Genomic DNA, 12,902 nt, shown 5'->3' with positions numbered 1-12,902 from the left:
TCATCTGTGTGTACAGAAGAGCCTTTCCTTCCTTTCTCAGGTGCTTTGCTTGTTTCTGAATCTCTGGAGAGCTGCGTTTACCCAGGACCCTTAAAAGGCTCACACAGAGCAAGTGCCTCGTGTCTTATGCAAGATACCGGTCTCACTAAACAGGTCTTTGAAAGAAGTGGCAAGAGCACTTTTTGTGATCATAGATGTAAAAGTTGCTAACCCTTCTCATGGTAGCTGTGCTAGTGCACTGTAGCCCCTTTCTCTCCGTGCATGTATGCGCCTCCAAAGAGACCGGGTAAGTCCATTGTTGCTGCAGCAGGTTCACCACTTACAGAAGGCAGCATGCACATTAGTGCATTATAGAAGCCATGTGTTCTAGTGATTGGGCCTCCACGTACGTTCTGCCTTTTCCTCCTCTCCCTCCTCCCTAAATCAACTCTTAGAACTTGGCCCCTTCATATTTTTCATTTCTCCAAAGCCAAGACTTGCTGTGAGCTAGACAAGATCTGCTTGGCGACCACTAGCACAGGGATTCTTGAATGGAGACTTTGCAACCCAGGGGGGGAAGCACAACCTCTTCTTGGCTCCATGCATTCTGATCGCCGGGGGGGGGGGGGGGGGTATTTCCATTGTGCCTGCCTGAAGCAGGGCTGACTGCCCACCCATCGATTCTCGTCCATGGCAGAAATCATATGGGGGTTGTGGGCCATAGCAACAAAAATACTCGGAAGAGTTTTGGGAATTCCCACATGGCATGTAGTACCAGAATGTCCAAGGGAGAGGATAGCCGTCATCCCACCCCCATGTCCAAGGGGGGAGAGACCCCTTTCAACTCTCTTGGGATAGTATCCTTGCGCCAGAGAGTCGTGTGGAAAAGACTTCATTGTAACCTACGGGGCCAAAATTCTTTGATTCTGCAAAGGGTGTTTTCCATCCGTCTGGGGTGCCTGGTGCTTCAAGGCACAAAACGGCTTCCAAACAAAGTCTTGTTTCTTGCAAGCATCATTCTCTGAAGAAAGAACATAAGTCCTTGCTGGGCATTTTCTGCCTCTGGGAATCCAGTGCACTTGGGTCTCTGAGCTGTGTGTGGAATTAGCACAGGGCAGCTGGAATGTGGTAAAGGGAGGAGAGAAGATGCATCCTTCTTACCGAATGTACTCACTCATTTAAGAATTATTTGTTTAAAGTGGCTTCCATCCTCACCATAATCTTTCTGCATTGGGAATTATTCCAGACACTAGGGGCCAGATTTTTAAAGGTATTTAGGGGGCCAAGTGGGATTTCTCAAGGCATCTAGGTACCTGAATACTTGAAAAAAATCTGGTCCTAAATGTCCTGAAACTGCTTGTTTGTACTGCGTTTATTAAAAAAAAATGTAGCTGTTGTTTTACCTCCATATTGCCAAATCAGAAAAACCTGCAGCATACTTCTGTGGTGGGGTGCATGCAGGGTCAGAGCGCCTTTTTCTCATATTTGAGGGTAGAAGAAACACTGGCTTTGGTGCTATAAAGGTGGGAAGTTATTAGGATACATTATCACCAGTTTTGGTGGTGGTTTTTTTTTTTTTTAAATGTGGGGAAGAGATCTCCTTGTGGATTTAAATAGAATGTCGATCTATATAATTTTGCTATTTTCCGAAGCAACAAAGGGAAGGTAGGAGGGTGTATGTGTGTGTGTGAAGATAACGTCTCCGAATTCACCACTTTTTCTCACTTGCAAGTAAACCCTTCCCCTGAATCAAGTCCCTTGGAATGTCTTGCATTTATGGGATCTAGGCTCCTTTTATTGAGGGCAGACAGAGACAATGGAGTGGTCTGATAGTATCTCTTATCAGATGGAGCTTTTTTGCTGAGGCTAAACTTGGACAAATTATTTTTATCCGTGCTGAGAGCGTCTAACTGTAATTGTATATCAGCTCTTTTTAGCTCCACCATAAAAATCGTGTTTAAAAAAAAAAAATTACTGTCTGACAGCTACATCTTATTCTATTAGTACGTTTTAATTAGAACATGAGCAAGAAATGCATTATGAATATTCATGATCAGGGTTATTAAAATGCATAATTAATCTGTGGGTTTCTTTTATTTTAATAACTGTATTAATGGAGGGGAGGCAGTCCCAATTTTTGTTGTTTCTGAACTGGGAAGTGTCTTACTTTTGGCTCCTTCCAATGTTTTTATTTTAAAAGTTGGCTTAGAACAGCTGCGTGCGAGCATGTATACGTATGCGTATGCATTACACACACAAAGCTACATAAAAAGAAAGTTATTCGGGTTGTGAAGTCAAGCACTCAAAGTTAGGAAATGCCAGAATTAAGTTTGCCTGTGCAAATTTAATTTGGCCCCCTTCTGCATATGCCTTAAGATAGTCTTTAATGACACGATGACATTATTTTTTTCCCAGAACCCCTGCTTCATTCAGTGCACCAAATGGAAAGGGCTCACTTAGTGAGCAGCTATTAATATTTTGTTTTTCCTCATTGTTCAATGTGTGGCCCCAGGCCTTCTATACTGCATGCTAACCAAACCCTGCTCAGAAGACAGAACTGTTAATTTCTTCATGGGCTTTCTCTGGTGCTCATCGCTATAGTATCCGAGTGCTTCACAAATGTGAACTTTTATTTTCACCACGCTCCGGTGAGATGAGGCGGGGAGGGGTATCGTCTCCATTTTATATAAGGGGAGCTGAGGCACAGAGAGATTAAGGTCAGAAGTATTCACTAATTTTGGATGCGCAATTTGAGACCCCGAGGGCCTGGATTTTCAGAGTACATAGCACTGGATGTCTTCAGCGGCAGCTGAGAGTGCTCAGCACTTCTGCAAACTGGACCCTGGGGTCTGAAGTCAGGCACTCAGGAAATGAGGAACGCTATTAGTAACCGCTCTGAAAAGTTTGGTTTAAGTGACTTGGCCAACATCCCATAGGAATGTTGTGGCAGGGATAGGCTCAAATTCCATAGGGCTGCAGCATTCAACTGCCTTAACCATGAGACGGCCCCTTCTCTTTCTGAAATCCCCGGCCTCATTCAGTACATATAGGGTGACCATATTTCCCAGAGTGAAAATGGGACGCCCCATCACCTCCCCAAGGGGGCCCCACCACAGCACCGCTTGCCCAAGCCCCACTGAACGTTCCTCCACTTGATCAGTTGGCAAGAGCAAACTAGACAAATGGCCAGTCTCCCCCCCCCCCCAATCACGACTTAAAAAGGGGACCGTCCCAGCCGAAACGGAACATATGGTCACCCTACTATGTACCTTCCAACTTCTGCAACAGCCTCCTTCACTACACACCTCTTGTTCATCCCCGGAGCAAGTCCCCTGCCTCACTCAGTGCACGAGATGGTCCTGTGGAAAAATAGTATGTGATCATGTAATTAAATCCCATACCATAATGCACGTGCAAATGGGAGCTGAGTTAATGTTGCACAGGCAACTTAACGCTGGCATTTCCAAGCATTTGACTGCTGGACTTTGCAACCTGAATAATATTCTTTAAACACCTTTTTGTGTGAAGTTTTCTGTATTTTTCAAAAAGCAAACTGAAAAAGCAAAGTTTATCATGTGGTATTATATTATCACCTGCATAGGTCATCAGCAGGGTTGAAACCTTTAGATCCAGTGGACAGACCTTTGCCACTTGAGCTAAGGGAGCACCTGACAGCAGAAGCAGGTTGTTATCTTTTATGTGGACCAGCACTAGAAGATGAGGCACACTTTACTGGTGGATTTCACAGGTGTTGGCTGAAAGCAGAAGAATGGTGAGACTTGGGAATCTTGGGTTTCGTTCCGGGCCTTGGATGGGAGTGTGCTCTAGTGGGCACAGACTCTCTTGCTCTGTCCCCTTGAACCTGTCCCTCTTCCTTACCCCAGCTCCTTATCCCAGTCTCCTTGCCCAGCCAGTCCCAATTCCCCTCTCCCAGCTCCTCATCCAATCTGTCTCCCACCCCAAGTCTCTCCTTCCTGGCTCTTTGCTACAGTCTCCCCACTCCTTAATTCCTTGTCCAGTCTCTTTGCCCAGACCTAGTTCTCCTCTTGCACACCAGCTCCTTGTCAGATCTGTCTTCCCTTCACCACTGTTCCTGCCCACACTGGTTCCTAGTCCATGTCCAGCCAGTCCCAGTCTCCCCACAAGCTCTTTGTCTGATCTTACTGTTCTGCCTCCCCCACCTCCCAAATGACTCCCAGTCTCCTAATCCAACCAGTCCTTTCCTCCTTGCCTAGCTAGTCACAGTTCCTACCGTCTGCCCCCTTCTAGCCCCTTCCCAGTCTACTCCTTTCTCTTCCTCTTGGTCTGCCTTTGATCTCCTCATCTGCATTTGAATCCGACAGCTTCCTTCTGTCTGCTGCCTGAGTGCCAGCAGAGGGGTCACTGGTAGCACAGGAGAGAGATGCTCCCTGCTGTCCATTCTGGCGCCTCCCCCCGCCCAGAGCAGCAGTTACAGGGCAAGTCCAGCTTTGCCCTATAGCTCTGGGCTGGAGCACGTTCAGTTGCTCTGTGGGTATGGTGCACGTGCTCTCTGGTCACCACCAAGAGCTGTAGAAGCTGGTGCATGCTTAGGGCTGGTCTACACTGCGGGGGGGGAGAGGGGGGAAATCGATCCAAGATACGCAACTTCAGCTACACGAATACCTTGGATCGAATTACCTGGACTCCTGAGTTCCGGAGTCGACGGTGAGCGCGTTCGGGGATCGATATATCGCGTCTTAACGAGACGCGATATATCGATCCCGGATAAATCGATTGCTACCCACCGATACGGCGGGTAGTGAAGACGTACCCTTAGTGAGGACATAATCTTCTGAGGTTTTAGTTGCTGAAGTCCTAGGCCATGTCTACCCTACCACTTATGTCGGCGTAACTTACATTGCTCAAGGGTGTGAAAAACACACACACCCCTGAGCGACACGGCCTAAGTGGTAGAGTGCACGGAGCTGTGTTGGCGGGAGAGCTCGCTTCTGTCGGCATAGAGCAGCGACACAAACAACCTTACGGTGGCACAGCTGTAAGGTCTCTAGTGTAGTCATAGCCTTAGTCTCCAGATAGAGCATGTATGAACTGGGATTTTTCAGACGTTTATAACTTGGCCAAATTTGGACAGATTTTCACAGGAAGGGCAAAAGACGAGCAGGCCACACCCTTACCAAATTTCGAGTCACTGCCCCCAAAGTATGGGGGCGCTTGATCTGTTCAAAGAAAACATCACCTGAGTTTAACATGGGCAAAACTTATTTTTCCCAGACTTGTTCTCCAACAGCTGACCCATTTTGGCTGAAATTTCTTCACCATAATAATAATCAGTCTGAGGCAGACACCGGGCATGTCAAATTTCAGCCTGAAGTTGGCAAAGTTGTAATCAACTAAAGATGGGGTCTTACAATGGCAAGTATTGTGCAAACGTAATACTGGGCAGCGCTACCAGCCCTGCCTGTAATATACACACATTTGCTTACACGGATGTGCGCACAGACAGTATTTAGGCCAGTTTGTTTGTGCTTTATCTGGAATCCAGAATAACAATTCCAGAGCTGTGCAGCTTTATTCACTGGTAGTATTAAAGGGCAATAACCTCAACTCCATTAGCTCTTAGCGCTCCTCGGCAACCTCCCGCATGCATGCACATTGATGGCTGGAAGAGGAACTCTTCAGTTTCCTCGTAACTGTTGGCTGGACTGAAATCTGACCATCGCTGTTCCTGTAACCCAGTCACATAATCCGCTTAGGGGCAAGGACAGGCTTCTTATCTGGAGTCGGAGATGCTTAAAGAAAAGAAGGGGGAAGGGCAAGTCCCTCCTGTCATCCCTTTGCTAGCACCTAGGGGTGTGTCTGAAAGCCTTTAAAGGCCTTGTTTACAGTTGAGAAATCTGACCTGCTAAGCGCTGTTTGGATTCCCCTCTGCGGGTCTGTAACGTGCCACAAACACACACAGAATATGGCTCTCGTAGTGGACGGCGTTCATATCCCCGTTTGAATTGCCCCTTGCCGTGAGCAGTGCTGGCTGCCTCCACTAGTCTGCTGCCAGGGCAGGCAGCCAGCCACTGATTCAAACAGGAGGCCAGAGAATCCATGATGGAATGCATCAGAAAAACAAGGCTGCAGGAACTCGTACAGCACCTAGCATAACTGGGCCTTGGGGACTCTCAGTGCCACCCTAATACAGATATAATCAGGGGCTCCACTGTGATATCCTCAGAGAATGCCAGCCAGGCACAAGGACTGCTAGTGCTGTTATCCCAGCAAGTACAATGCCATGATACAGGGCGGTATGGGCACTTATTGGACCGCCCCATATTCATCTGCTCCTTCCCCTGCATGTTCCCACAGCGCTCCAGCCCTTCCCATGAGCTGCCCAAGGAAAACAGGAACCCGCCCAGTGCTTGCATCGCCCCTATGATCTTAAATCCCAGATTGGTTCTCTGGTTCTGAGATCTTGCCCTAGTTGCTCGTTGCCGCTGGCCTCCACATTTGCAAGTGTAATAAAGTTGACGGTGCACTTTTGACCTCCGTGTTAAAGGTTCCTCTAGCATATTTTCATTTGGAAGTAGCTCATAGTGACACTTAATGGGGGGGGACCTGAACCTTTCCACTCTGACATTCACCACGAATTCCAGTATCTGCTGGTCTTACTCTTTGGCTCTCCCCTTACGTGACCTGGTACGTCCTCCCCAGCCTATTAAGATGCTTGAGAGAAATTGTCTGACCAAAGAGTGAGCTCTGACCGTTCATCCTGGACTTGGTTTTGAGGGAATTGCCTGAGTTTCCAAGGGTGTTTGACCCTTTCTCCCACAGTCCCCCTGGGCTCTCAGAAGGTCTTGTGAAAACTCCCACAAGCCCTTGCTCTTTAGGAAACTGGTGGATAAGTATCCAGAGAGCAGTGCAGCTAGAATAGCTAACCAGAGTGCTGTGTGTGGACATGACTGCACTGTTTACACTGGTTCTGTTACCCACAATTCAGTTCTTGAGTGCTTCCTTCTGTCCTGTCATGTCTGCCCCTCCCACTCCATGCCGAGGGTGAGGTGGGTGAAATGAAAGAGGAAGTTGGTGTCTGGTGTCTCCCAGGACTTGTCTCATAGGTCTTCTCCTCCCAGCCTGAGAGAAGAATCTGCTCGGGATGCACTGAACTCATTGTTCGTGGCCTCACCCAAGCTGTCCAAATGCTTTGGAAATACTCCTGAAAGCAACATGAATAGATCGAGCATTTCTGTCTCCTGATTTCTATTGGTGTTTGCAGGGTATGCAGATGAATTGCTTTAGAAAAACACATTAGCAAAGCAAAAGTTTATTCTAGGAAGTAGGAGGTGGGAGAATTGGCAGTAATTCTCCCTAGTATCCAAGGTATTATTAGAGGCTTATCCCTGCTCTGCACAGTAATCACATTGGAAATTTTTGATTAGAAAACAAAATCTAAATGAGAATTATGAATATTCATTAGGTGTAGAGATTAATATGCATAATTATGCAAATTAGACAGCAATTAAACACCAATTCTCTGGGGAAATGATTAACACAAAGGCACAGAAATAGAAGGATGTAATTTGAAAGAAGTTTCTGGTTAAATGAACAGTAAGGGGAGCGGAGGAGACAAATATGGCGTGTTTGCCATAATAATAAGCTTTGCTAAAATGAAATTGGTGCAAGCACTGAGACCGTTTCACCACCCCCACCCCCACACACGCCCCCCGTTTGCTCTGCAGTTTCATGTATGGACACTCTGACTGAAGGGTATAAACTCTCATTTGATTAAAAACAATGCAGAGCCTTAGGTTGGTTGGTTTGTTTTTAAGCTGGACGTGTAACTCATGTCTAAGAGATGAGAACGTCTGAATGTAGCAAGAATCTTACCCCAAGCACTGCTGGATTTTTATAGGGCGTAAGCAACCGGCTTCCAAAATGAGGTGTCGAGGGCTCTTGGTCCTATGTAGGATTTTGTCTAACGCTCAGAAGATCCGCTGCACTCAGCGATGCATGTTCAAGGTATAGGCCAGAGAAGAAGGATGGTCTGTGTGATGATCGGCCAAGACTAGACTTTCTCCCTCCAATATAAAACATTTCCACCCTCACCCCTTCAGTTTTTTAAGTGTCTATCAGCTGTGGATTAGGGAGCTACTGTTTATTGTGAAGCGTTAGCTGTAGACTGTATGTTGCCACCTTTCTAGCCTGGCTGTGATGCGTCCTGCAGCTCTGAGCTGCAAAGGCAAACAATCTTGAGCTGGTTTTTTCGCCTCTCGCTGGAGGGAGGGAGTGTTTTGGGGCTGCTTTAGATGAATGTGAATTTTTAGTGTCAACATCTCTTTAAATGGTGACTTTTTTTTTTTTTGGTCAAGTGCAAGGTTTGAAACAGTGAAATTGGAGTTAATGAGTGAGTCTGTTTGATAATCTAAAAAGCTGATGATTTATGGAAAAACATTGCCATCTGGGTGCAATGGCTGTTGGAGGGGGTGCGATTGTTTTGAAGTGTTACGTGTGTCAGAAATGTCTTTTTCTTAATATATATAAAAATGTATATTCAGAAAGGACAACAACATGGTTGCCAAACACTTTGTGACCTGCTGCACATTGTGAGCAGTTTTATGTATACTGTGTGTGTGTGTGTGTGTGTGTGTGTGTGTGTGTGTGTGTGTGTATATATATACAATTTTTTTTTTAATTGTGTACGCAGCTAGACTGGGATTTTCAAAGGAAACTGGGAGTTTAGAAGCACAACTGTTTTGAGAGTCTGAGGCTAGTGCTTCTAAATCTTAGTGAAAATCTCTTCCCCACCCCCACCCCAGTACCAGCTCCCACTGAAATTCAGTGTAATTTGGGCACCTAAATTTGTTAGACTACGTTGAAAATCTCAGCTCTACAGTTGTGAAGTTCATAAACTATTGAATTGACCCAGTACCATATAGAATGCGTACTGCCTTGTAAAACATGGATGCAGCCTTTGGACAAAGGCAGGGGTATTTTATCTCTGAATCTAGCTGACTCTTAAAGCCCTGGCGTTAGCTGCCTATCTTGATGGGAACCCCAGCTACAGTCCCACCCACTCCAAGAGATCAGCTTTCCTAAACTAACCAGTGATCTTTCAATAAGTGAACCAACACAAGCCTCCATCTAAATGAAAAGTGGCCTCTGTCTTTTGTGTGTCTTTTGTGGCATTTCCGGGTTTACCAACCGTCACTTTCAGCAGCGTAGTTCTTGGAGTGTGAGCCTAGCATTGCCCATAGTTGGCGTTAACCGCTGGAGAATTAGGCCTGTACGGCCAATAAAGCCTATTGAAATCGGTTAAAGGCCTTGTCTCCGCAGGACAGGAGTTTTGTGTGTGTAACCTTCGGTGTGGATTTAAGCCACTATAGTTGCACTGGAATAGGAGTGCCCACCATGGGGTTATACCAGGATAAGTAGCTTGGATTCAAACTACTTGGAAGGGGTTATAGCAAAACAGAAAAAAGTGCTCTCATGAGTGTGCACACAAGGGGCAGTGCCTGCTGTATAACTGGTAAAACTTTCTGTTTGGAGTTTATTACCTACACAGTCGCCAATAAGTCATGTTAGGTGTTTGTTTTTTGGAGGGGGATTCAGAGGGGGAAGCTTGGGGCTTAATTCTATTTGCAAAGGATCCTCGTGCTTAATTCGACTACAGAATGTTCTGACCAAACCTTTTGTGTTCAGGTGCTGCTCATGGGCCAGGGACACAGCTTTATGCCCCCCTGGGGTGAAAGTAAAGTTTCACTCAAACAGGCATGAAAATGCAAAGGGTGAGGTTGTGTCTAGGACAGTGCACACCAACAGCTCAAGTGATGGTCTCATTTAGGCTGGTGCAAATCTAGGTTAACTGGGCTGAAGGTAGTAGAGTTATTCCTAGATCTGTACAAGTATAAAAGAGAGCAGAATTTGGCCCTGTGAGCGAACAGTTTCAAGTGCAGTTGTTGAGTTGACGTACAGTTCTTCGCATTGACATAAATTAGACCATTTGGGAGCAAGGGGGCACCTGCATTAAGATTTTTAATTTGTAGTCCTCTTAAATGTTGACCTCTAGGAAGACCAGATTTACAAGCTATCTCTTCAATCATGCAAAGTTAAAAAAACACTTCCCCTTCCCACCCCTACCACCATTGCAGGTTCTGGAACATGTATACAAACGACGTAGGGCTTGCTTTGAAGCTCACTAAATAAGCTTTCAGCTCTCAGCTGAAATGGGGAGGTTCGGGCAAAGGGTCGGTCACGACGAGTGGAAATGGTTTATTAATAAAAATATTGTTTTGTTTGTAGAAGGAAGAGTTAATTTTGAGAGGACACCTTTGAGGATTTGCTGATAAAGTAAAAGTAACCTTTGTTCTTCCTGTTTTTTGGTAGGTTTGGATGAAAGACCGGGATCAGGTTCCTGGGGTGCAGGAGATCAAAACAGCTCCACATTTGACCAAGGAAGGGTAAGGATGAAGCGTAAACAGAGACCTTAAAACAAAAATAAACAGGGTCTTTATGATGGCTTCTCAGGGTGTGTTTGTGCCCAGTCGGTTTTAACCTGCAAACGTTTTTCTTGTAATTCTTGTGATAGAGCCTCAGCTAACCCCCTCAGATAGGTCACTTCTGCAGTCACTCTGCAGTGGTGCTGGATGAGAGAAGGTTTCTCTTTTTATTACTTGACAGCAACATACCCATAAGGCCCTGCCGGCCTGGGCAAATGTTGTGGCAGCTTTCTTGCAAACCTTCTCCTTGCTTGAATAGTGTAGTTTAGACTGCACCTGGATCAGTGTTGACTTGGCTTGTCCAGACAACCCCGCACTTCCTCACCCATGCTTGGACTTGCATTTTAAGTTGGGGGAAAGCAGTAGTTCCTGATGGCTGAGTGGGGAGAGCAGGAGTGTCCCTTTGGCTCTGAGTCGAGCATTTTTAGCTAGGCATCTAGCATGGATTACTACGATTGTACCTTGGCACTCTAACTTGCTCATCCTCTTACCTACCCCACATGATGGAGGAGGAAGGCTGAAATGGGAATGTAATAATAAGGCACCTAAAACAGCAGCTAGACTTGACAGCTGATGGTGCCAGGTGTCCAACCAGAACAGCCCCAGCCCATTTGGAGTAGCCTGGCTCTGGAATCAGACTCTGTGGTCAGTCTGGGTGTGGGATCTGCTGCCGCCAGAACACATTGAGCTTCTGTACCGTCTCCCAGCTTTATCAATGCCCGTGATGAGTCTCATCCCAGAGGTATTGGAGGTGCCTGTGTAAGAGAGCGGGTTACAGCCCAGCAGATTGACACGAGCTCTCAGGGAGGGAATGGAAAGCAACGGGAGATGGGAGGAAGAGAATTGGAAGTGTTTTGCAGGGAAGGAATTGAGGCTGTGACAGCATATAACTGGGGCCCGAGGAGGGGAAGAGAGAAAAGACATTAACTTAATTGAAATGGTGTTTTTTTGACAGATGCTCATGTTTTAATGGGTTTATGTGATTCGTTTTCACAATGGCACCGTTCCCTTCCCTTAGGTCAGCGATGAAACAGGCACCACGTCGTTTCTCATTTTTATAGACCTCCCCTCTTCCCCCCACCCTCGCCCCTTATGGCTTTGGGGAGGGGTGGGCTGGGTGAATTCTGTGGCCCGTTTCTCCTCGGAACAGGAGGAATTGCTCACACGGTGCTTGCCGAGTGCCGAGTTCCGTCAGGACGGGGGCGAGTTGGGTGGGAGCTGCCAGGGTGGAAGAGCGTTTTGTTTCTCTGCAGGGAGCTGGTTTTGTGGCTCTTCCCCAAACCAGCTCCCTGCTCTGGAAGCACTGCTGGGGCCTCCTGCTGTCGCTGGGTGCTGAGACGTGTGAGGAAGAGAGATGGAGAAGCCAGTGCGTTACTCTCCTCCTCCTTTCGCCCGCAGCTGGGGGTGGATGTTGGACTGAATCCTTTTGAGGTCTGGAGTTTGGCTCCCCATGTCGCTGCTGTCCCCTTTCTAGGATGAACCAGGCTAAAACTCGCCAGTGCAGACACCTCTGAACTCTGTGTGTTTGGGGGCAAAGAGGGAAGTAGTTTGAAATCCAGAGCCAAATGTTGTGGTTTGGGTCCTTCTTTATATTTAAACCCAAGTTACATAAAAAGAATCGGCTCTGGATTTTGCTCAAGCAAGCTGTCAGGTGGCACAACTGACGACTCTGGTGCTTTTGATTGAGACCCATGCTAGCTGGGGGAGTGCCCAGTGGCAGGCCTTGCCCTGGGAGTTCTCTACTCCCCACTCATCCATTGAAAAAATAAAATAAACCATAACGTCCCTGTGACAATCTCCCATGTACAATTATTCCTGTTTTGTGTTACATTAGCAGGGCTATGGTGAAGGCGCCCATTATGGAGAACACCGGGACCTATCATCTCACAACAGCATATCTTCATCACCATTCCTGGGATCTGGACTAGTAGGTAAGTACTGCGTGCTGTACCTCTGAGCAAGGCTGTCAACCTACGTAATGCAGGTGAAGTTAAAAACCTAACCAAGAGTGTTTGCACAGACCATAATAGTCCACCCAAACATCACCCAAAGTTGCTGTTGTCAAACCTGCAGCTGAATGAGCTGCTATCCAGGAGCTCTGTCAAAGTTTTATGGATGCACAAGGGCCTTTGTATTTTACATGGTGGTGGTGTTTTTTTGATCTATCACAGTAGCATCTAGAGTCCCCAGCAGAGATCAGGGCCCAGTTGCGCCGGGTGCTGCACAGACACATAGTAAGAGAGAGTCTCTGCTCTGAAGAGCTTACAATCTAAATAGCCCAGACAGAGAGAGGATGGGAGGGGAAACCATCTAAGGGAGGGGAAGGGATTTGCCCAAGATCAAAGAGCCAGGAACAGAACCCCATTTTTCAGAGCCCTGGTCCATTAAACCAAGCTGGTGGTGTGCTCTCTGGTGAGTCGTTGAAGTCAGAACACAATGGCATGGGGCCTGATAAGGATC

The 12,902-nt window shown here is 46.8% G+C and overlaps 1 protein-coding gene across 8 annotated transcripts in view; it reads left to right on the top strand.

The window, feature by feature from the left end:
• TCF3 (transcription factor 3) overlaps nucleotides 1-12,902 on the top strand; it is a 119,895-nt gene that overhangs the window by 56,824 nt on the left and 50,169 nt on the right. For 6 of the 8 annotated variants that reach the window (XM_065422154.1, XM_065422153.1, XM_065422152.1 and 3 more), the window contains 2 exons: nucleotides 10,330-10,403; nucleotides 12,277-12,373. In XM_065422154.1, the coding sequence (XP_065278226.1) occupies nucleotides 10,330-10,403; nucleotides 12,277-12,373 (171 nt within the window). The remainder of the gene's footprint in view (nucleotides 1-10,329; nucleotides 10,404-12,276; nucleotides 12,374-12,902) is intronic. The other 2 variants (XM_065422156.1, XM_065422149.1) reach the window with 1 other exon arrangement.

This window comes from Emys orbicularis, chromosome 24 (genome assembly GCF_028017835.1).
Source record: "Emys orbicularis isolate rEmyOrb1 chromosome 24, rEmyOrb1.hap1, whole genome shotgun sequence".
NCBI classification, from domain to species: Eukaryota; Metazoa; Chordata; order Testudines; family Emydidae; genus Emys; species Emys orbicularis.
The sequence above is the reverse complement of the archived record's forward strand: the minus strand, read 5'-3'. Positions and strand labels throughout refer to the sequence as shown.